At 56.9% G+C, this 24,572-nt stretch overlaps 1 protein-coding gene across 3 annotated transcripts in view; it reads right to left on the bottom strand.

The window, feature by feature from the left end:
• Positions 1–24,572, bottom strand: part of COL26A1 (collagen type XXVI alpha 1 chain) — a 140,578-nt gene that overhangs the window by 6,850 nt on the left and 109,156 nt on the right. For all 3 annotated transcript variants that reach the window (XM_025864737.2, XM_025864736.2, XM_073884196.1), the window contains exons 4-9: positions 10,842–10,903; positions 6,164–6,320; positions 4,500–4,598; positions 3,723–3,875; positions 2,011–2,094; positions 479–531 (exon numbers count right to left, since the gene is read on the bottom strand). In XM_025864737.2, the coding sequence (XP_025720522.1) occupies positions 479–531; positions 2,011–2,094; positions 3,723–3,875; positions 4,500–4,598; positions 6,164–6,320; positions 10,842–10,903 (608 nt within the window). The remainder of the gene's footprint in view (positions 1–478; positions 532–2,010; positions 2,095–3,722; positions 3,876–4,499; positions 4,599–6,163; positions 6,321–10,841; positions 10,904–24,572) is intronic.

Genomic DNA, 24,572 nt, shown 5'->3' with positions numbered 1-24,572 from the left:
CTTCCCAGGCCCCGGGCTTCTGCAGCACGAGGCCCTTCCCCTCCCAGCACTTTTTTTTCTCCCTTTTTCCCTCCAACAACCCACAAGGGAAGCCTTGGACCCCCTGCTCAGCAGCAAAGGCGGCCGGAGCCCAGAGAGGTTGTCTCTTCACCCAAGGTCACACAGCTGGAGAGGCAGAGCAAGCTGGGGCTTGGGGCCATGTCGCCAGGCTTTGGGGCACTCTCTCCCACACAGGTGACTCTTGGGGAGGAGGGCGACAGGCTGGGGTGGACATTCTGTGACCTGTATGTCCTCCAGAGGCACCTGGCCTCTCTGGGTCCCATTAGCTCATCTCTGAGATGGGAAGGGTGCCAACACGTCCCCAGCATGGGGGGTGGGCAGCCAAGGGCCGCCCCTTCCTCAGCAACTCAAGCTGGGAAGAAGCCTGGCTCTTCTTTCTCAGAAGACAATGCCCCCTCCCCTTTGGGCAAGTCCTTACCTGGGATCCAGGGACACCTGGGGGTCCTGGGGGACCATGTGGTCCAGGGGGACCTGTGGACAGAGTCACAGATGGTCACCCGGGGCCAGCCCCCTGCCCACCCTATATTGCAACCTGCTCTTCTCTCAGAGCCTCATCTAGGGGGTCGCCCTACACACCGCCCAAGCCCCCCCAGCCGGCCGCTCTCCCAGCAAATCTCTCTCAGGCCTGCCCCTCCCCTGGACCTAGGACCCTACCCCTCCAAGGCCACCCTTCTTGCCTGAGTTACTACAACAGCGTCCTGACCATCCACGCTCCACGTGGCCACCCAGAGCCACCTTCCGGTTAGGTCCTTCCCGGGGTTCCTGAAGTCCTCAGCCGGGCCCCCTCCACCCTCATGCCCCCAGCTACTGTCCTGGAAAGTTCCTTGGCTTCTACACTTCTGCAGATGCTGTCCCTTCCTCCTGGAGCTTCTCCATCCCCCCCAAGGCCCAGCAAATTCTTTCCTACTGGCCTTTCCTCTAGTCTCAGGCTGAGCATCACCTCCTCCAGGAAGCCTTGTGGCACCTACCCCCACCCCTCCTCTAGGCCAGTCCCCGACAGGGACCAGCCTCCACCCATGGCCATGGTGGATTTACAGGTCCATCCCTGGGGGCCAGGGAGCACCCAGAGGGTCAGGCTGAGTCTGGTGGTTGCGGCACAGGGAGCAGTGTTCCTGCTTAAACTTTCCACATGACAGTGAGGCCTCTGGGAGTCCCCTGCTGGGCTGTACCCATGCTGGGGGAGGACCTGCAGGAAGTGCCCCCCCCCCAGGTGGGCACAGATCTGGACTCTGTCTAGTTAAGAATGCCCTCCCTCCAGTCAGAGCACATGCCCTCCCCAGATACCCTCCGAGCACCTTCCCTCACCTCGGGGCATTTGCTCAAATGCCACCTTTTTAAAAAAGAGACCAGGAAACTAAACCCCTGCCCCAAGTAGGGAGAGCTCAGTGACTACGCGAAAGGGTAAATGAATGATGGGGGGACAAGGCACCCACACACTTGGCAAGCAGGGCTGGCCGCTGCCCTGCACGCCCCTTTCCTCCCGTCCAGGGAGGGTCCCCGGAGGGTGGGAGTCAGGCCAGGCCCAGGATCCAGCCCCTTAGAGCCCCAGGACCATCCCCTGCCCCCAGTGCCCCTGGTTTCTGCCAAAAGGCCCAGGGCATCCTGCCTCTCATAGGCACCTGCCCTACCAGCTCCTGGGGCCAGCCCTGTGCTGACCCCCCGCCTCCCCCTGGGCCTGGGCCTCCACGTACCCCGGCGCAACCCCCACTCAGGCCCACATGGGGGCAACCCTGAGCTGCTTCTTGTGGGCAGCAGGCAGAAACATTTGGGGTTCTTGTGTCCAGCCCCACAAAGGAGTTGCCCCCCAGAAGCAAGGGAACTCGCCAATCCCTAGCACCCTGCCAAGGCCATGGGCCCCCAACCGGCCCCACAAGGCCCCTTGGCCCAGGCCAAGCCCAGAGGGGGTGCCCAATCCAGGCCCGGCTCTGCGGCTGCCCTCTCTGCACTTACCTGGAGGGCCAGGGGGGCCCCGGGGCCCTGGGACGCCAGCCAGCACTGTGTCCACGGCTGCAGAGGCCGGCTGTGAGTCTCCGTCTGTGGGCAGAGCAGAACCGCCCGTGACCCCGTGGGACAGGGCTGGGCTGCTGGACCTGAGCTCCCCCAGGGCCAGGACAGGCACCCCCAACTCCACTGGGCCTCATGCCCTGGCAGGCAGATGCTATTCCTCCCACGGAGGCCAGGTCAAAGGGCAGGGAAAGCCCAGAGGGGTTCATATAATACACAAACTCCTCCCAGAGCATTCTAGGCCCTTCAGAGTCTGGCCCCGCCCTACTCACCTCCCCAGTGTCCCAGGCCAGAACTCTCCTCCACCCCACTCCACTCCACAGGTCCTTTCTTGATGCATCTGACAGCCTCACTCCTGCGGGGCCTCCTCCAGGAAGCCCCCTCTGCCCATCCTTTTGAGTTGCAGGGCCCTGGGCTGCCACTACAGGGCCCATTACTCTGCCTGGGGCAGGGGTGGGGTCTGTTCGTGGCCGAGCTCCTGCGATTTGTGTCTCTCCAGGGCAAGCCCCATGTGACTTTGTCCTGCCGGGTCCCCGGAGCCAGACCCAGAGAAGCCAGGCCCAAGAAGTGCCTGGGACAGGAGCGGCTACCTCTGCTACCTCTGCCCTTTCCCCCACGCCTGGAAGCCTGGACCACAGGCTCACAGCGGGCGGGGCCCCACTGGGGCATCTCCATTCTTCCCAAAGCGCACACCCGGCCCTCCCTTGGGGACCCCAGGGCCAGGGGGTAAGGAGGGTCCCATTTGAGGAGGGCTCTGAGCACTCCAGATGGCAGGCAGTGCCCGAGGCATCATGCCCAGACCGGGGCAGGCTGGAGCCCTGGGCCTGCTCCTTGCGGCCCCGGGGGTGTGTGGCTGAGCCCTGTTTGTCTCTCTGAGTCTTCAGTGAGTTCCCACTTGCTCCGGAAGGCTCTGCTCTCGCCGGAGGGCAGCCCAGGATCCCCATTCTGCTCAAGAATGAGTCCTTCCCATCCACCAGAGCAACTCCATTGGGGAGTATTAACTGCCCCCACTCTAGAGGTGGGGAAACTGAGGCTCAGATGGGGACAGAAGCACCAGCAGAAGGGGGCTAGGGTTTCTCTGACCCAAAGAGGTCCCCATCCCCCACGGTGCCCGGGATGTCACCCAACCCCTGTCACCTGCTTCTTAGAACCCTCGCCCGGGTTCCCAGGGCACTTAACCAGGTGACACCCCTTTTGCCCTCCCCACCCCACTCTCCGGGCCTCTCTGTTCCTGCCCTCCCCACAAGTAGGCAGGTGTTTCTGGGTTCAGAAACACCGGACTGTGGCCCCTGAGGGCAGGAGTCTGTTTTGCTCACTGCTGTATCCCCAGCGACAAAAACTGTGTGCATGACACATAGCAGGTGCTCAACCAACACTCGTCGAATGGCCTAAGGCCAGGGGCTTTGGCTTTGTGTTCCTGTCACCGAGTGGGGAAACCAAGGCCGGCCAGACAACAGAGCGACCTGTGGGGGGTCAGGACCCCAGGGGCAGGAGCTGAGCACCGGGACAGGAACCGGCCAGGCTGGGGTCAAGAGCCGGGTTGCGGGGCCAGCGTCAGCCCCCAGAGACCCTTCCACCCCACCCAGCAGAGCCTTGCTCCCAGGCCCCGCTCCCTAAGGGTCTGCTTCCCCAGGGTCCGTCCCTCGGGGGACACTCACCACCCTTGTCCGTCGGCGGCTGCAGGGAGTAGAGGACGCCCTGGGGGCCGTTCGGAGGGAAGCCCGGGCTGCCCGCTGGGCCAGGGGGTCCGGGGGGCCCGGGGCGCCCCGTCTCTCCAGGAAGCCCGCGGGGCCCTGGCGGCCCCAAGAGGCCTGCAGCGGGAGAAGAGGAGTCACGTGAGGGCTGGGCCTGGCAGCTGACACCGCCGATGGGAAACAGGTCAGTGGTGGCCTCCAGACCCGTCTCCTGGGAGGGCTGTCCTGGGATGTGAGTGAACATGGCTTTCTCTTCTGGCCTGGGGAGCCCCGGGGCCGCTGGGTGGGAGGTGAGGGAGGCAGGGTCGCCCCCTCCAGAGGCCTCAGCTCTGGGGTCGGGGCACTGAGGGTGGCAGCCAGCCTGGGCTGACCCTATACCTGCCTTCACAGAACCTGTACCTTCCCCGCAGGACCCTGGGGGTGTTGGGGGGGCTCTCTGGAGGTGTTGTTTCAATGGCTGAGAAGAGTCCCCAGGCCCCAGCCGCCCCACCCCCACGCCTGGACCCCCCAGCTCCCGGAACCTTCTGTTCTTCCTGCAGCGTCAGCCCAGGCCCTAAAGGCTTTGGGATAGGGTTGGCAGTGGGGTTGCTGGTGGGAGGAAGTGAGCCTGGGACCCCCGCCAGGACGGCAGTCATTGACCCCAGCGAGATCAGGGGTGCAGGGTGCCTCAGCTGCTCAGATAGGGGAGAAACCCCAGCCCCTTCCCCCAGTGGACAAAGTCAGATCTGGGGGGGTCCTTACCAGGAGGCCCTGCTGGGCCCTTCTCTCCTGCCTGGCCCCGGTCACCCTTGGAGCCTGGGGGACCTGCAGGCCCTGGCGGTCCCGTCTGCCCCGGGGGCCCTGAGGAGAGAGTGAGATGAGCCCTGAGAACACTGTGGGCCGAGCTGCCACGGAGGGGCTCCAGGCCTGACCACCTGGGCCATCAGGTCAGACCTGCTCCCAGGAGCAGAGACCTCATTACAGTCTACAAACCATTTTTGTACCTATTAACTCCTACGATCTCAAGAGCTGCTTGTGTTCCCACTTCACAGGTGGGGAAACTGAGGCTCAGGAAGGTGTGGTCCCTTGCTCAAGGGCCCAGAGCCAGGCTGCGGATGAGTTAGGCCCCTCCCTCAGGAGTCCTACTGTCTCCCTGCTCAGGGTCGGGAACGGCGCTTGTGGCAGAGCTCCCCAGTGAGGCCTCATCGGAGGTCCCAGGAAGCCCTAAAGCACACGGGTGCCCAACTCACCTGCTCTCAGGGATTTCAGGGCGCGCCCCGGTGTCACCATTTGTAGGGGTTGTGCCCCACCTGGTGGCCATTTCTCGGAACTGCACCTTGCCTGGTGAGGAGAAAGCGGCCCAGGAGCCCCAGCGCCCCTCCCAGCCTCCCCCACAGGGGGTTTGGGGCCTAGGTCTTCTGAGGGCAGAGAAGTGCCCCTCCTCCCCAGTTCCAGAAGAAGGATTTGGAAGAAGGCAGGCAGGGGCAGCTGCCTGGACGTGAAACTTTGGGAGGTGGGCCTGGGGACCCAGAATGAGATGCTCCCCCCAACCCTGAGCTCACCCCTCCTCCCACAGCCTCCAGCCCCGTCAGAAGATCCCAGAGTGTCTGCTCCTCCCAAGACTGGCCACCGGACGCTCCCACTGCTGGGGGCCGTGCCCTCCCTGCTCTGCTCCTTCTCCTGACTGGCCAGGCACAGGTGGACGAGGTGAGGAGGGAACAGGGTATGAGCTCAGAGCGGAGGCTGGGCAGGGGTGCTAAGAAGCTGGGGGCTCAACTTCGAGAGAGGCGAGGGAGGGAGAGCGTCACCCGCACAGGGCTCTAGTGGGGCCAAGAATCATCGAGACAATATGCCCCTGGATCATGGGCTGACCCCAGGGGTCATTTCTCTGGGCCTTGGTTTTCTCCTCTGGAAGCCGAAGCATTACAGACTTACTGGAATGATTAGAAATGATATCTGTGCAGCCGAGGGTGATATGAAAATATTTATTAACTAGCCCAGCAGTTAACCTCACAAGCAGAAAGTTCAGCAAGGACCCCCCAGAAGGTGGTGGGAGGCAGAAAGGTCGCAGTAAAATTGAGCCAGAAGGCTGCGGCTGGGCTGGGGGTCTGAGTGCAGATGCTAAGAGGCAGTGGGGCAGGGCGTGAGGACATGCACGCAACTGTGTGCACCCACGACACGGAAGGGTGAGGCCCTATAACGGTTTGGATGGGGTCTGCAGGGGCGGTTGTGGCCCGGCGGCAGCCAATGGTTTCCACGAGGGGCTGAAGCCCCAAAGGCCAGAGCTCCTATTTTTCTAAGAGAAGCTTTCTAGAAATCCTGATTTTCATGCGAAACCCCACAGTTTTGAAACGTTAGCTCGGTTTTTCAAAATACCATGTGAGGGCACTCGATCCCAAGGGCCTACGGTGCAGGCCTTCACTCACCGGCTGGGCCCGTGGGCCTTCTCCTTCGGGGCCCTGGGTGGGCCAGTGGGATGGCATCAGGGAGGAAGTCCTCGTTCCAGGGTGGTAGGGTGCTCTGGGGGGCTGGCAGGTCATTGCCCGGGCCTGCGGGCTGCCCTGCTGCTTCCAGCAGAAGAACCTGGGCCGGAGAAGGGCAGAGGGTCAGGACCCCGGGCAGGCCAGAGAATCTGGTGTATGCCCTATGAGACCTGCAGCTGCCCCAGGCCAGGTATGGGTGATCACTGCTCCCCCTGCTGACATGTTCCCCGCACCCCTGCCCTCCTTCTCCTTCCCATTTCAGGAGAGCCCCCCCCAGACCTGGGGCTTGAGCAGGTCGCCCCTGGGACACCTTCATACTCCCTGTACTCTTCTTCTGGAACGGCCATCCCCATGAGGAGAGCCCTGTGGTCACCGTCCCCCCCTTCCCTGGCTCTTCCCAAAGGAGGGACTGAAAAGATACCAAAGGGCCTGGCTTGGGAAATGGTTTTTAGTAGGAGCTCTAGGAAAACAAAAGGTGGCCACGCGGGGCCAGCACGGAAAGCTGCCCTGTCCTCTCCCCTTGAGAGAGGTGGGGGGTCGAAGCCTGGGAAGACCCAGGGCCTGGGCGGGGACGCTGTCCTCCCTCATTCAGGTGAGCTGGAAGCCAGGCCTCAGAGGCCCCAGGCAGTCCCTGCTGTCCCCAAAGAGGTCAGCAGGGGGCGCTGTGCACCAGGGATCTGAACAAGGCCACGGTGACAGGGGGCGGAGACCCTCTGGAGGCCCACCCAGACCGAGAGGGGTCCCCGGGGCCAGTCCAACAGAGCCTGGCTTCCTGCTCTGCCCATCGCGAGCCCCTAGTCTTTGCACCCTGATCTGCCCCAAGGGGAGGACGTCTAGCGTCTCAGGTTCCCTCTAGTTCTTGGGAGCCAGAAGCCTGCGTCTGCTAGATTCCCTGACTCCCCAGCCCCACATCCAGGAGGGCCAGGCCTGTGCATTTGGCCTCCCCCAGGTCCCGGCTGCCTGCCCCCTCCCCGCTCCTGGCGCCGCCCCCACAGGAGAGGGTGAGGACACCTTGCAAAGCGAACCTTGAGGAGCCCCCCAAACCACCAGCGTCCCGACACTTCGGGGCGCCCTTCTGGGCCTGCCCTGCTCCTCCTGGGCCTCAGCAGCCTTGCTCCAGCCACCCTGAACTATACCCCAGGGCCCCTCCTGCCCCGACTCCGCCTCCCCCCAAGCCCTTCCCTTCACACCAGAGCCCGGGGACAATCCTAAGACTCCAGTGACCCTTCCCCCCACACCACCCCCCCCGGCAGTCTGTCTGACCCTGTGGACTGAGGGTGTCCCCTCCTGTGTGTGCCCTCAGCCCCTGCACCATCGCTTTGTGTCAACAGCCCGTGCGCCCACTCTCAGGGTCTCCATCTGCAGTGGGCCAGGGGCCCTGGCACCTGCAGCCTCCCCCCTCGCAAAAGACCTTGGCTCGCTTCTTTGCGGGGCACCTCCTACGCAGACTCCAAGGCCCACAGAGCCCACGGACCTGGGCAGAGCCCCAGCCACAGCCAAGTTCGCATCAGCCCCGGCCAGAGTCCAAGGCCGCCGGGCCTGGCCACGGCCGACCTCCCGGACAAACTGATCCCACCCCTGCAGGCATGACCTCACCAGGGCGGGCAGCAGTGGGTGTGGGGGCTCAACCCAAGAAACCCAGACTGTGGCCAGCCTTGGAGGCCAGTGGTCCTGATGACATTACTGCGGCCTGGCTGATTGGCCGGGAGGCCGTCCTCCTGCCCCAGAGACCAGCTAAGTCGAGGCTTCTGAGACCCTCACACAGGGAACCCCCCTCAGGCTCCCTCCCACGCCATGCGGCCATGGGGTCCATGAAGTCAGAGTGTAAACTGAGGGGAAGGGGAGAGAGGAAGTCAGGAAACTTCTGCCTGCTGACCTTCCACCCCACCATCCCCCTACCTCCATCTGACCCTGTCCCGGGAAGAGGGTGGCAGGACTCCCAGATCAGCTCCTAGGGCTGGACCCTTTGCGAACTCAGGCACCAGCAGGGAGTGAAGATGGAACAGACCCTGATGGCTGCCTGGCTCAGGAACCCCCTATTAGGTACCTTTGGGTGTGCCCCAGAGGAGGAATCATGACTGGCCAGGTACCTATTTTCCCAGCTCCCTTGTGACTAGGAGGTGGGCAGATAGCCCAGTGCTGGCCAATGAGACACACGAGCCTGTTAGGGTGCTTTGCAGTAACCTCTACTTCCTGCTTTTGAACAGGTATAAGGATGTGATGTCTTTAGCTGCAGCAGCCACTTTGTAACCATGAGGCACTAACCAGGAGGACAAAAGCCAACTCACTAAGGAGGTGGAGGGGAAGGCTGTGAAGAGCCTGAGTTCTTAAGCCACCAAACCAACCCCAAGACCACCTACCGCTGGACTCCTTGTCAAACAAACAATAAATGTCCTGAAAGAATAAGCTGCCATTGGCTGGGTGTCTGTAACTTAGAGCTGAACACGTCCCTCCCGGCACACCAAAGCAGCCTCCTTGTCTCAGAGGGCAGAAGCCACAGTTTCCAGGCCTCTGGGTTGCTGCTTTTGTATGCCAGCCCTCAGGTTTCTGACGCCCCATCTGGAGTTCGCCCCCCTGGCTCTCACTGGCCTGGCCACAGCCACTGACCCTGCTCCATGGTCTCTCTGACCCCGGCAGGCAGGCGCCTGGCCTCAGCAGAGGCTGTCCTGGCAGCTAGGCCAGCTTCCGTTCCCCTCCCTCTCCAGGCTGATGCCTCTGAGGGCCCTGTGACCTGGGCTGATGGAACACCCAGGGGCTCGGTTTCCCCAGGGGACACAAGCGTGTTCGCAGGCAGGGACAAAACTGGCAGGTGACCTGGAGAAGGCACAGGAGCTGAGGCAGGAATCAGCCCACCCTTGACCTCGGGGGTGGCAGCCACCTCTCCGCACAGCCCAGACTCTGACCACCTCCCCTTCTCTGCCCCGAAGCTCACCCCCGTATACCCACCCCAAAACAACCCGGTGAGGGGCAGCGAAGTGACTCCTTCCGTTTCCATTTCACAGGGCAGCAGACTGAGGCCCAGGGCTGAGCAGGGACCTGGCAGGGCAGAGCCATTGCTGGGCAGGAAGCCTATCCCAGGCTCCTCCAACACCTCCTGCTGCCCCCCTGGGTCTGCAGAGGGGTCACGACCTTCACCTTGGAGCCAGGGAGACAGCCCCCGCCCCCCAGAGCCCTGACTTTTAACACTCCGAGGTGCCGGGCCAGGGCCAGGACGGCTGTCGGCAGACACTCTGCCAAACCACGCAGGGCCTCAGGAATCTGGAAAATGTCCTTCAGGCCAGCTGGCTTGGGGACCCCTCCTTTTGTTTGAAATCTTGGGTGCCAGCAGTTCACCCCGGCATCTTCCCCAGGGCCCCCCACCCTCCCAGGGCTTCCCCAGCCCCGGCTTGGCCCAGGTGGCAGCATCTCTTCCCTGAAGGCTTCCACGCCCGCCCCGAGGAGGGTACGGGGTCCCCCACCCCCAGCCTGTGCCCAGGGGTCTGGGCTGCTGGGGGACCCTCCCACCTGCAGAAGGCCTCGGGGACAAGGGACGCCGTTCGCCCCCTGGGGCTTCTCATGCCGTGTGCTCTGCACGGGGTTCTCCCATACACCTGTGCCTTCCCCTGTGAGATGGGGACGGCAGCCTCGAGATGATGACACAGAGCCTCTCCTCGGTCCGGCACTCCCGTTCCCAAAGCCAGGTCCCACCACCATGTCGCCTGAGGCCCCAGCCGCCCTTGACCCCCGGGCCAGCACATTGCACAGTTGCGGTGAGAGCTCGGTCCCACTTATGTCTGGCTCTAAGGGACAGTCCCCTGCAGCCCCCATCCCACAGGGCAGGTGCCCTCATGGAGGCCGAGCAATTTCAGCAGACACGTGAGGCAGGGAGGTGAGGTGACGGGAGACACAGCCCAGAAGTGTCTCCCACGGAGGGATGGTAGAGACGGCGGGCTTCCTCGACCCTCGGCCTGCTCTGCACTGTCTCTCCAAGGAGCCAGAGGGGACAGAGCCCCCGGTGTCCACGAGGGTAACCTGCCCGTCACCACACCTGCTTTGGAACAGGTCTGAGGATGTGATCACACAGCCTTCCCTTCCTGACTTACTCCCTGTCTCCTTGCCCCATGCTGCCTAAGGCTACTTCCCCGTATTCCTCCTTTCCTCAGTCCTGCAGCCTCTGGGGTGACCCGCTCCGCCCTCTGATGCAGCGGGGTGGGGGGGTGGGGGGGCTAACAGGAGCCAGGCAGTTGCTCTTCCATCGGCTTGTCTGGGCGCCCCCGCCCTGTGCCCAATGGGGGTGGGGGACAGGAGGAGCCAGATTTGGGGGCAGGAGCCCTGGGGGGACAGGGGTCCCTCCTCTTTCCACCCAGGGGTCACCTTCCGGGCATCCAGGCCCCCCCCGCCCCGGTCACTGAGACCCACACCCAGACCAGCCGAGACCTCCAGATTTCTTGCTTTCCCCACCCCAGGAGGCTGGCCCAGCCCAGAGAAGGCCATCCTGAGCCACTGAGGCCCCAGCAGCACCCAACCCCTGGGACCAGGCTGCTCGGGCCTGCTGGGCTCCCCAGGGCTAGGCTGGTACCTGATGCACAACCCTCACACACACCCGCCAGCTCCCTAGGCCGGGCCCCCCAGGCCGTCTGACCTTGGCCTCCAGCGTGGTTAGCCGCTCACTCATGTCGCTGAGCCGGGTACAGTTCATGCATTCTGAAAGAGAAGGGTGAACATGGAGTGTAGACCCTGGGGTGAGAGCAGTCAGCCGCCAGGACAGCCTCTGGGCCGGCAGGCGGGGAGCTCTCTGATCAGTCTGCCTGGAAAACTCTTACCCAGCCTTCAGGGTCTTATCCTCAGAGCCCCCTCCTCCAGGCAGCCCGCCTGACCTCGGGGCACCCACAGCACATTGTACTGCCCGCTTATTCAGCGAAGTGTCCGAGGCAGCACCCCAGGTGCCTGGTCAGCCTGCGAGTGCCATGAGGGCGGGGTCTTTGTCTATTTTCTTTGCCCACAAAGCAGGGGCTCAAAAAAATCCAATAACTGATAAATAGGTGGTAAAGGGGATGGGCTCCCTGCCTTTGAGAACTCAGTCTGGGGAGGGAGATGGGCAAATGGGTACAGACTGGTAAGGGCTACGCTAGGGCTGGAAGAACAGAATGTGTAAAAGAGCATCACGGGGGAACAGCAATGCCAGTTTGGGGTGGGGGAGGTGGTGATCAGGGAGGACATCCTGGAGGCAGGGGCATCTAAGGGGAGGCCTGAGGGAGGCACAATGATGGCCCGGTGAGGAAGGAGGGCTGACGTCTGGAGACAAGCAAGAGTGGAGAAGGGTCTGGCAACAGGCTGGCCGAATCAGAGCGGACCCAGGGACCCCCCGCCCATGCCCGAGGGCCCCCCACATCCCAGACTGGAGCGGTGGGCTGGGGCCTAACACTGGAGGCCTGGCAGGAGGAGCTCTGGGCAGCGTCCTGAGGCCAGTGCGCAGCTGCTGGAGGGGCTGAAAGTCAAGGTCAGATTTGCATTTTTAAAAGCTCACTTGGGCAGCAGCGCAGACACTGGGTGGGTGTGGGAGGGACGGGAAGCCGGAAGGCCAATTAGGAGACTGGTAACAGTTAACCCCCCAGGCCCACATCTCCCTGGGCTATAATTATCTATTTATGTCTGTCTGCCCCAGGGACTGGAGCTGTTTAAAGAGGAACTGGATGGTTCAAAGCTGTTCTCAAGAGCTTTTATTGCTCCAGAATTCGAGGGATGCCTAAATCTCTCCCTCGGTTCACAGCCTGACTGACCTTCCAGGAACCTCATTCTGGGCCAAACAGACACACTGAGGTATGAGGGTAGCTCAGTGGGTCCCACCTGGTGTGCCAGGGCTGACCATCAGCGGCCCAGTGGCCGCGGTGAGGCCTGAAGCTCACCAGCGGTGTCCATACCTGTCCCCCCCAATGGCCTCCCCTGTCCTCAGAGAGGTCCCCCAACTTCATCTCGGCAAGCAAATCCCCTCATTGACGTCCCTGGGTTGCAGTGGTGATTGCTCTGTGAGACACATGGAGGACGGCCGGGAGTCTTCGGACCAGGGTTCAAGCTGTGTCCTCCCCAGGGGTGCCGGGCCTCAGGGCAAGGGGGGCTGAGCTGGGGCCGTCTGCTCGCCAGCCCTAGTTGGGTTTACAAGACGTGGGCTGGCAGAGGTCCCACTCCCCCTCACCTCCCTCCCCGGCTCCCCTGGGCTGGGCCCACTCAGTGGTTTATAAGCATTTTTAAAGAACAGAACCCTTTTTCCCCCCAATAAAACCCTGTCCATAACCCCGAAACATAAAACAGATTAGAGACTAAGGTATAAACACTGAAGCTTCCAAACAACTAGAAGAATGTATACAGTTTCGGGACGGGAATGGGAAACACTTCACAAAGGACCAGGGAAAGAGAGGGGGCGGGTTTTCTGCTTAAATGTTGGCGGGGGCGGGGGGGGGTGCTGAACCCACATGTTTCTTCCTCCCTTCTCCCAGGAAAGGGTGGTGAAGAAGGAAAAAGGGATAAAAATCCACAAAGCAAAGAGAAAGGCAGAGGAGAATTCTCAGCGGATGAGGCCAATAACGCAGCCAGGGGCCCGGGCCCACCTGGAAAGCGGACATCAGGGCCTCCAGGCTCCCCTGAGGCCGGGACAGCACCAGGCAGGCGATGTGAGGGGTCCTCCCTGGGGACAGACACAGGCCTGAGGGGAAAGGCCCACAGGTGCTGAGAGAAACGGGCGGGGTCTCCCAAGGCCCCCAGTCAACAAGGCCAAATCACGGACACTGCCTCCCTCTTTACAAACAGACAGCTCAGGATTCCCGAGCCTTAAAAGAAGCCTTTAATGGAAAGACAGAGATCAAAACAAATGGGGCCCCACTCATGCACCCACTATCCCAGCCCCAACTATCTACGCACCCTCCACTCATCCCCCCCACCGCCTACGTTACCCCCAACCCCACCCCCTCCCTCCACCCCTGCACCTCCCCAACCATGCTCAGGAGCCCCTTGGAGACCGATGAGGTGGGTGGCAGGGCATTATGAATGAGGGTGCCTGTCCTCAGAGCGAAGGCCCACAGACCTTCCCCTCCTCTGGAGGAGGACCGGCCTGGAGGACTGTGAAAAGGGACTTTTCTGCCTGAGCCCAGGCCCCCTCCGTGACCAGGAGGGCACCACCCCACCCTGGGGGCGGCAGGAAGAGCGCGAGGCAGGACGGATGTGGGTGAGCTGAGAACTAGAGCCCCATTCTGACCCAGTGAACATTTCTGAGGCGTTTAGGGGCCGTTCACAGAGCATTTCCAGGGTCTGAGGCCACAGACAGGACTCTCTGCAGGGGGGAGATTCTGTGGAGGGAGGGGTGAGCCTCGGGCTCTCGCAGGAACCTATTTCTGGAAAGTGTGCTGGGCCCGGGCCCAGTTTGCTCTGGCACTGGGCACGCCTCTTGGCCGGTGAGGTGCGGCTTGGCTGGCAGCGGGCACGGCGGGGCGGGGAGGGGTTCCGGTTCCCCAGCCACAGAGAGGCCAGGAAGGTGCAGCCAGCGGGCAGGGGTGAGGCTGCCAGCCAGCCTCCCCGTGCCACCTGCCTGGGCAGGCGCTGAGACCAGCCGGGTTGTATGGTTCCCCTGGCATTCTGTCATCGACAAGCAATTATATTATGTTTGTTTAAATTTTTCTAACGATTCATGGGAGTGGTGGGGACAGAGGAATGGCACCAAGGATGCTGACTGGCACGCTGAGGGGACCAGGCCCTGCCCACTGGCTCTGGGCCTCGGTTTCCCCTTGCTAAGATGAAGACTCTCACTTCCCGAGATTCGGAGGGTTCCCACGATCCCAGCCCCCTCGTAGCACACACAGGCCCACAAATGCCCAGGGCCACAGCACGTTCCTGGTGTCTAGGATGCAGGAAAGTGTGCCTGGAACTCTTTGCCAATATGTGTGTATCAAAGTGTGGATGTGCGAGGCAAACCAATGTGTGTGTGTGTGTGTGTGTGTGTGAAAGAGAGCGAGAGAGAGAGAGAGAGAGACTCACTGCTTGGTGCTGTTAGTAGAAAGAGAACTGTAAGGCCACTAACTCACTGTGAGGCTGGAGAGGGCTTCATTGGACCTCTCTGCCCCTCGGTTTTCTCATCTGTAAAAGGGGGTCTATATTGGATCAGCTCCAAGGGCCTCAGGATCCTGCTCCCTGTGCCCTTGCCCTCCGGCTCTCACCGCTGGGCTCTGTCCACCCACTGCCAGATGGTGCACCTGCTACTCCACCGGCCCCCTGCCCTTCAGCCAGCACAGCCACCGCTGACGGTTCTGCACCCAGAATTCAGGACCCAGCTCCCGAGTGAGGCGACTCCCCAGGCCTGGGCCCTAACGGGAGCCTTGCCGACTGCAGAGAATACGAGAGGCCGAATGAGACCACCGTGAGGCTGGGGCCACAAGACCCTGACGGGGGGGAGCGAGGGCACACAGGTGGTCCTGCCCCCAGACACCCAGCCCCCTCTGTGAGAGGTCTCGGAGATGGGTCCACAAGCAGGGAGCACGTGGAGGGTGGATGTCACCAGGAGACCAAGCTGGAAGAGATCCCTAAAATCCCCCTGGAGACCTTTGACTCCAGCCCAAACTCCTAAGCCCTGTTAGGAGAGCTCCAGGCAGGTCAGTGGGGTCAGATGCTGGGGGGGCAGGGGGCGGGGCTGGCCAGGTGTGTTCACAGGAGACCACAGGAACGAGGAGGTCCTAAGTGGCCTCAGTTTCCCCAGTGTGACAAGAGCTGGGCTGGGCCTAGCACAGACAGGACTGGTACCTTTCTGTTTTACTACATATGGGGTCAGCCCTGCTCCACCCGAGTGTAGTCTTGGGCCACACATTCTTTTGATGCCTCCCTCCTCCCCACTGGGGCCTTGAAGGCCATGTAGGACCTTCCTCTACTGGTGAGACTTTGGTCATCTCACTCTGTGCTGGAAACTGTTGTCAGGGGGAAAAAGGGCTTGTCCTGAGTAGGCACAGATTTCTTTTGCCTTCTCACTCACACCATGCCGGCCAGCCAGGCCACGCCCCCTCCGGCCAGGCCACGCCCCTCCCATCAGACCACGCCCCTCTGGCTAGGTCACAGCCCTTCCAGCCAAAGAGAGAAGACCTGGATGTACAGTGACTAAGGGACCAGTGCTAACTCCTGCAGGGAAACCTATGAAAAGATGGGTCTGCCCGCCCGTGGGGTTCAGCTCCCAGCGTCTGACTACTAAATATGCATTCAGAGCCTCTAATGCAAATGACAAAGACCAAAACAACAAACAGGGAAAAAGTAAGCTCAGAAAACAGAGACGATGAGTGGACAGAAAAAGACTTCAAAAAAGCAAAGCCAAACTCTAATATCCTTAGAGAGATATGAGAAGATACCGCATCCTGAAACGACAGGAGGTTATTTACAAAGAACCTTCAAATCACAAAAATGCGTTTGTAGAAATGGAAGAAAAATAGCTGATGTAAAAATATTCAGTAAAAGGATTAGAAAATATGGAAATTTTCTAGAAAACTGCAAAAAGGGGGCTCTGACAGTTGGAGGGAAAAGATAAGAAAATTACAGGATCAATCCAGGTCTAACAACTAACTAACTGGAGGTTCCAGAGAAAGAGACCAGAGAAAATGGAGAGAAGTAAAGAAATGATCCTAAAGGTCACCTAAAACTGACGGATATGAACTTTCAAACTGAAAGAACATGCAAAATGCCAGATGGAAAACAAAACAAAACAAAACTCACACCAAAAAGCACATTGTCACAAAAGTTTGGAATCCCAGAGAGAAAACCCTAAAAGCTTCCAAGATAAAATGAGGCCTCCTAGAAATGTCCAGAATCAGTATGGCAGTGGACCACTGAACAGTAAAAGTGGAAGCTGGGAGATAGTGGTATTCTTTTGAGGGAAGAGGGTGTCTGGCTGAGGTTCTATACCCAGCTCAACTATCCCTCTAGGTTTGAGGGTAAAATGAAGCATCTGTAGACACGCATGGCTTCAAAACATTGACACACCACATACCTCTTCTCTGAAAGGTGTTGAAGGATGTACTCCACCAAAACAAAGGAGTAAGCTGGAGAAAAGAAGACACAAAACAGGGATACCCAAAGGCAAGAAGTTCAACAACAAAGCGACATCCTGAGAAGGGAAATAAAGACATGTCACCTGACGAGAGCGTGCAGCACAACCCAACCACGTTAGACCAGGAGACAGAGGGCTCTAGAAAGGAAAGAGCCCCTGATGTGCGTGAGTGTGAGGGAGAATTAAACTTCTTTTGGAAAATGTGGGGTGAGTTAGTGACATGCCAAGTGATACTACATCTATGGCATGGCCGAGAAAACTAAGCAAACAAACAAAAATGAATCATTAACTCCAGGAAAATAAAAAGTCTACAGCAAGGAGATGCACCTTGGTATGTTACCTGAAATCAGCTGTGAATATTATTTGCTTTGTTATACAACTCTAGTCATTGTCTACTGATCTAACCCAAAGTGTGGTACAATCACTTGGGAAGAGGGGAAGAGGAAAGGACTTGGAGGATGGGTCAGAGACGAAAAAAGCACCAGGACCTCCCACAGGAGGAAGTCAGCAGACAATCTCTAAGATTAAAAAACAAGCTTGACTGTAGGGAATAAAAACCGGGGGTAAGAAGGGGGTGTAGGAGATGGCTCTTTTTAATTATAAGCCTTGAAGGACTTTGCCTTTTTAAATCAAAAGGCATACTTAATATACACACTATAATTAAAAATGTTTAACTGGGTAAGAACATGAAACATGCTCAGGATGCTATGTGAAAACTATACAACATTGCATCTGTTTTCTGCTTACAATCATATAAAAGATGGATAGTCAAGATACAAATCCCAGGGGCACCTGGGTGGCTCAGTTGGTTGAGCATCTGCCTTCGGCTCCGGTCGTGATCCCAGGGTCCTGGGATCAAGCCCCACATCAGGCTCCCTGCTCAGCGGGGAGTCTGCTTCTCCCTCTCCCATTCCCCCTGCTTGTGTTCCCTCTCTCGCTGTGTCTCTGTCAAATAAACAAATAAAATCTTTTTTTTTAAAGGACCTGATATAGTTCTTTCTTTTAAAGATTTTATTTATGTATTTGAGAGAGAGAGAATAAGAGATAGAAAGCACGAGAGGGAAGAGGGTCAGAGGGAGAAGCAAACTCCCCGCCGAGCAGGGAGCCCGATGTGGGACTCGATCCCGGGACTCCAGGACCATGACCTGAGCCGAAGGCAGTCGCTCAACCAACTGAGCCACCCAGGTGCCCTAAATAAAATCTTTTTTAAAAAAGGAAACAAAACCTGGAAAAATAAAAAGAGTTGCAGTGCTAGAATTGTGGGTGAGTTTTGCCCTCATTTGTGTAAAATTTCCCATTGATGTTCTCCTGTTTTGGCTCAGTTTCCTGATCTACCCGCGAGGCCAACCAGCCCTACATCATTAGGGCTGCTGTGTGGGGTAAGAGAACAGAGCCGGGAGTGTAGTGTCTGTCCCACCCCAGGCCTTGAGAGGCAGAGCCAGCTTTTAACAGTGGCTCCCAGAGACTGACCAGCACCTGGGTCCCTGGCTTTTCCACCTTCGCCAGCTCTGAGCCCCTAGCTTGGCGACCTCTCCCGCTGGGGCCACACCATGCTGAGGGAAGCTCCCTGCTCTTGTGGAGCTGGTGGCCTCTGGTTCTGCTCTGCCCCCACCAGCTCTGGTCCCACATGTTAGCAAGCACACAGTAGGCTTTTAATAAATGCCCGTGGAATAAGTGAAACATGTAGACCTTGAGGGTCATTTGTTTGTAGCATTAAGTCTTCTTCTTTTTTTAAAGATTTATTTATTTATTTTAGAGACAGAGAGCATGCACACAGGCAAGTGGGGGGAGAGGCAGAGGGATAAGGGACAAGCAGAGTCCCCGCTGCACGCAGAGCCTGACACGGGGGTTTGATCCCAGGACGCTGAGATCATGACCTGTGCCGAAATCAAGAGCCAGATGTTCAACCGACTGAGCCACCCAGGCGCCCCTGTAGTTTTTAGTCTTCTGCACGGAGCAGAAGCAGACCTTGAAAATCATTTACAGGCAGGGAGACCAAGGCCCAGAGAGGGAAAGGGAGTTGGGTTAAGATCACGGCCTCATGTCACGGCCTCATGGCGGATGAGTCTCACTTGGCCCCAGGGCTCTTCCCTCAGTCCAGGACCCAACCACCTACCACAGGCCCTGAGGCCCATCCGAAGTTCATTGCGGAGGGGCGGTGGGTTTGCACAGTAGGAGAAGACATTTGCATGTGTCCTGAAGGCGAAGAATCTAGAGGTTTGGCTCCCACTCTTAAGCCAACACCTTTGCAAAGTCATTGGACATCGGTACCTGTTCTTCCTCAGTAAAATGGGCAAGATAATCTCTCCCTGACCATCCCTGAGAATTGCCATGGGCCCCGAAGAGTTTGCCTTGAACACATGCTACACAGTTTGTGGGGGAATGGTCCTGAAGCTCCCATATCTGGTCTGGGGTACAACCAGACACCCCCCCCACCTCCCACACCATGGCCCCTTAGCAGCCTTGAGACTCATTGGCTGAAGGGCGGCCAGAGGCCTGGAATGGTGTATTTTATGTGTCAGCCTGGCTAGGTCTGGTGCTGTTGTTTGGCCAAACACTCGTCAAAATGTTGCTGTGAGGTAGCAGTATTGGTTAACATCTACAGTCAGTTGACTTTAAGTAAAGGAAGTTACCTTGGAGAATGTGGGTGGGCCTCATCCAATCAGCTGAAGGCCTTTAGAGGAAAAAACAGGTTTCCCACAGAAGAAGCAATTCTGCCTCAGGACAGCAGCAGCAAATCCTGTCTGAGTTTCCAGCCTGTTGGCCCGCCCTAAAGATTTCAGACCTGCCAGCCCCAGATTTCAAACAATTACATAAGCCAATTCCTTAATACAGATGATAGATCGATCATAGATTGGAAGAGATATATGTACACAGCCATATAGACACATATACACACACACGACCTTCTGGTTCTATTTCTGTGGAGAACTCTGACTGATTCAAGGTCCAACCTATAAACAGGTCCTAAACAGACTCATCAACCAGGGGAGAATCTTCTGGCCTCTTGGGAATGTTCCAGGATTCAGCTCCAGCTGCCTTAGAGATAGTCTGTCAGATTTAGCAAATAAAAACACAATACTTTGTCTGTCAACCCTATTTAATACATTGTTCTTTCTACAGACACACCAAGGCCTTCTCTGGGACAGGGACCCAGGGACAAGTGGCTTCACCCTCAAAGGTCTCTGGACATGTAAGCAACCACGCTGAGGGGCGCTGCCCATCTGTGTGGCTCTCCTAGGAAAGGCAGGACCAACCCCAACCAGAGGAGATCAAGAGGGTTTCCCAAGGAGGAAACACCTGAACCCTGACTACTGCTGGTAAAAAAAAGTTTGCCGAGTACTTGCTCTGGGTCTGACCCTGGGCTAAGCCCTCTACACCCATTCTTTCCATGTAAGCCTCTAACCAACCCTGAGGTAGGCACTAGATTGCTATCCCCATTTTGCAGACGGGAAAACTGAGGCACAGTGATAGGCAAATTTGCTGAAAAGTCTCCCAGCCAGAAACTGACCCTGAAGCACACGTTCTTTGCTCTTAGGCGCTGAAAGCCTGACCTGAGACAGCTGGTGCTCAGCACACCCCCGCCTCACTCAGGCACTGCGTGTGGTGACTTGAAATCTTTGCGTCCGTCCATGAGGGACCCTGTTGTCCCTCCCACCTACAGAGGAGGAAGTGGGCACGCAGTGAGTAAGGGGTTGAGCTGGGAGGGGGTTGGAGTGTCTGCTCTCAGGCCCCACTTCCTCACCTTTACAAGATTCTGCTAGGCCTCAAACTACAACCTGCCCAAACAGACCCCATAGAGATCCCTGACTTAAGCTCCTATAACAGGTACGGATCTAATTTGCCATGAGGGAGATGGGGGTCGGGGCTGGAGGGAGCAAGCCAGCTACAGGCTGGAGCTCCAGAGTCTACCAGAGTCTACCAGTGGCTGTGGGGCCAGCCCCATGGGGAACAGAGAGGCTCTGGTAGCAGCTGGGCCTAGGAAATCACCTTTCCAGTTAACTTCTAGTGAGCTGCTTATCCAGGGAATCAGACACACTGGATTTCTCTAAGCCATACACTCCAAAAGGAATGGTGGAGAGGGCAAGGCCAGACCAAAGGGGGAACCTGCCCTGTGCTTTCCCTATATTTCCCAATGCATCCCATCAGGGGCCAGGGAGCCTGCTGGTCAGATAGAGCCATGGCTGCGGGCCAGGCCCAGCCGTGGGGCTCATGGATAGGACAGAATAATTAAATTCCATCCTTTTGTATATCAGGGATCATAGAGAAGGCAAGATTTTTCAGGAACTTCTGCCAAGATGTTTATTGAAGAATAATTGAGTTCCTTCCTGGAGAGGGGCAGCCTCACATGGGTGTGTGTCCTCATGGTGGAAACAGAAATCCCCAAGGGGCCGACAGCACTGAAGCCTCTCAGAACACAATGGTAGCCAGCCGCCTTGTCCCTCATGGGCACCCACGTTCGCAGCCCCTCTGTGGGCTGCAGGACTTCCTGGCGACATTTAGCATCACCCCACGGGCAAAAGGGACAATGCTGGTGAGCGAAATCGATTCACCAGTGTTTACCAGGCACCTACTGGCTTAGAGAAAGAAATACCGGGGCATATTGCCCAACTTCTGCAAGTGAGTAGGATGAGATTTAGGGAGGTGTGGCACTGTGCTCAAGGTCACACAGTGTGTCAATTAAAGGCCAGAATTAGAACCCAGGGCTTCCCTTCCCATGAGGCCACGGTGGGCTGGGCTACGTGCCCTGGCTGGGCAGCAGCTCTTAATGGATGTGCAGACAGTGCCTGGACCATGGCTAAGCATGGGCAAAGTGTGTGACTTGTGCACCTCACTGTGGCCCTAGGAACTTTCCTGACCAGGCTAGCCAAATCTGTCTTCCACCTTCTCTAACTCCACATCCAGCCCAGTGTTCAAGATCAACAGGTCTTGACCTTGAACCATGTGGACCATGGCTGGACCACACCCTGAAGCATCTTTCCCCCAACAAAATCTGAAGAGAAATCATTAGAATTATTAAACTGTATTAGCAAGGTCGCTAGAATACAAAGACAGTTTCTAAAAATCAACCATATTTCTCTATACTGGTAACAAACAAATAGAAAATGAAATTTCATAATAATACCCTTCACAAAAGCATCATAAAGTTGTCAAATTACCTGGAATAAATCTACTGAAAACTATAGCACATCATTGAGAGAAATTAAAGAAGAACTAAAGAAATGGGAAGATATACTATGTTCATGGATTAGAAAACCCAATATTATAAAGATGTTCATTCTCCCCAGTTGATCTATAAAGTCAATGCAATCCCATGCAAAATGTCAGAAGGCTGTGTTGCGTGTGTGTGTGTGTGTGTGTGTGCGCGTGTGTGTATGGAAATTGGCAGATGGATTCTGAAATGTATATGAAAAGACAAAGGTCCAAGAATAACCAGGGCAATCTGGAAGAAATAGAACAGAAGGTGAAGACTTATACTTCTTTAAGTTGGGAACTTTAAAATTGAGACCTATTTTAAAACTATAGTAATTAAGACACTGTAGTATCAGTGCAAAGACAGACAAACAGACTCGTACTTATAGTCACTTCCATTTATGGAAAAAAGCATGAATGCAGTACCACAGAGAAAGGGAAGGGTAGACCTTTCAATAAACAGTGCTGGGTCAATCGGCTATCCAAATGGAAAAGAAAAATAAAAGAATCAGACCCCCCAGGGGCGCCTGAGTGGTTCAGTCGGTTAAGTGTCTGACTCTGGATTTCCGCTCAGGTCATGATCTCAGGGTCATGAGATCGAGCCCCATGTTGGGCTCCAGGCTGACTGTGGAGCCTGTTTAAGATTCTCTTTCTCCCTCCCTCTGTCCCTCCCCACGCACGCACGCACGCACTCTCTCTCTTTCTCTAAAATAATAAATAAATAAATCTTTTTAAAAAACCCCACACCACACATGAAAGTCAATTTCAGATGTATTGTAGATCCAAACGCAAAAGGTAAAAGACAGCTTTTAAAAGAAACCAGAGGCAATGACCTTCATGACCACATTTCTTCAACAGGACACAAAAAACACTAACACTAAAGAAGACTTTGCCAAAGCACACCGCATTAAAATTAAGAATTTATTTTCATCACAAGAGAATGCACAGGCCTACCACCAAGTAGAAGAGGATTCTTGGAATACATATATCCACAAAGTAAGATATCCAAATGGCCAATAATCATATGCAAAAGGGCTCAATTCATTAGCCACAGCAGAAAAATGCAAATCAGACCACAGTGTGGCCCTCCCACACACCCACCGGAATGGCTAAAATTAAAATGATGCCAAGTATTGCAGAGCATGGGAACCACTAGAATTCTCAGACACTGTCACTGGAGTGTCCATGATATAACCACTTGAGAAAACCATTCGGCAGTTTCTGATAAGGCTGAGCAGAAGCAAATGCATCCCCAGATATGTATCCAACAAAATGAATAAATACGTTCACCAAAAGACATGTGCGAGAATGTTCCCTGCAGCGTTGCTCATCATAACCCCAAATTATAAATAACCCAAATTCCCTCAGTGGACGCCTGGATCAATTGAAGAGTCCCAAAGCTGAGCGCTGCCCTGTAGTTAAGTGTGCACAAACCACATGCCGCCGTGGGGGTGAAGCTCACAAAGATAATGCTGGGTGAGAGATGGCGACCCCAAAAAGCACACAGTGCGTGATTCCACTGATCCTGAAGTTCCAACACAGGCAGACAGCTCTGCACACCGGCATTGAAGTCAGCGGTTACCTTAGGGAGGACAGTTATGGGAAGAGGCAGCTGGAGGGCCTCCAGGGTAATGAAAATGTTCTCTTTCTTGATGTGGGTGCTGGGGCACATGTGCGGTCAGTTTGTGAAAAACGTGTCAAGCTGTTCTGCTCATTCTAAACCACCAATCGGACATGTCACCCTCCGATGCTTCTCATTGCCCTGAGGACAAACCCTGTGCATGTGGGCTACTTGCCAAGCGCTGAGCCTCACCCTCTTAGGCCTTGGCCTTTGCTTGTCTTGTTATCTCATCTAGAAGTGGTGCCCATCCTACCCCATTGATCAGCTAATTCCTACTTAAGCACCTCCTCCTCCAGGAAGGCTTCCTTGACCACTCCAGGCAAAACTTCAGCACCCGCCTTCCCACAAACTGCCGTGAGCCCTGTGCTGAGGGTACCATAGCATTTCCTCTCTAAAACATGAGGGCCTTCGACCTCTGTGAGGGAACAGCAGGAATTAAATAAATGCATTTCCTTAAGAAATGAGATCCCTCCTAAAAGTAACTTATGTCCCTTTGCTATACGGGGCTGACATATTTTCTTTGTTCTTCTCCCCCAGAGGCCCAACTAAGAAGATACCCAAGCTGGCAGTGGTGTGGGGTAGGGGCCGCTGGGGCAGAGGGGCTGGCTCCGGGCAGCATCAGCGGTTCAGAGGTCAGGGCACTGCTGCTGGGTAGGTGGTGAAGGAAGGGGCACAAGGGGAGACCAATCCACGTGTTCCCCACCCAAACACAGATACGTAAGAACATGCACGTTGAGTATGCGTGTGTGTGTGTGCACACTCAGGCCCAGGCGTGGGGGAGTCTATAGGGGAGTGTCTCTGGGCACGCACGCTTGTGTGCACACTGTATGTGCATCTGTCTGTCTGGTCCTATTTCTGACACACGGGTGGAAGCCTCGAAACATTCTCCATGTACACAGAGCCCTGTCTATGGTTCGCAAAGCTCTCTTACACCTTTGGCCTCACTTGGACCCACCGTCCATGGTCCCAACCTACAGCAGTGCAAAGGGCAGCTCAGAGAGGGGAGGGGACTTTCCCAGGTCACACAGAGCTGGGACAAAAACCCCAGTGTCAGGGGCGCCTGGGGGGATTCAATTGGTTAAGCGGCTTACTCTTGATTTCGGCTCAGGTCATGATCTCAGGGTTGTGAGATCAAGCCCCGTGTCAGGCTCTGCGCTCAGCACGGAGTCTTCTGGAGATTCTCTCTCTCCCTCTCCCTCTGCCCCTCACCCCTCCCTCCCACTCTCTCTCTAAAAAAAAAAAAAAAAAGGGTCCCCCCAAGGAAGGGCCAGGGGCCCTCCCACCCCACCCACCTCCCGCACAGAACCTCCAGCAAAAGGAACCCAAATGAGCAACAAGAAGGCCCCTGTTAGTGGCCCACCAGCTACCCAGGCCAGGGGCCAGTCCCCGCTCTGTGAGCACGTGCCCCTGTTGGACAGGAAGTGGGGTCAACTCTGTGACCTCAGGCAGGGCACAGCCCTCTCTGTCCCTGGAGCCAGAAGGCACAG

This window comes from Callorhinus ursinus, unplaced genomic scaffold (genome assembly GCF_003265705.2).
Source record: "Callorhinus ursinus isolate GAN/ISIS: 27379988/994484 unplaced genomic scaffold, GSC_fseal_2.0 scaffold55, whole genome shotgun sequence".
In the NCBI taxonomy this organism is placed as follows: Eukaryota; Metazoa; Chordata; class Mammalia; order Carnivora; family Otariidae; genus Callorhinus; species Callorhinus ursinus.
The sequence above is the reverse complement of the archived record's forward strand: the minus strand, read 5'-3'. Positions and strand labels throughout refer to the sequence as shown.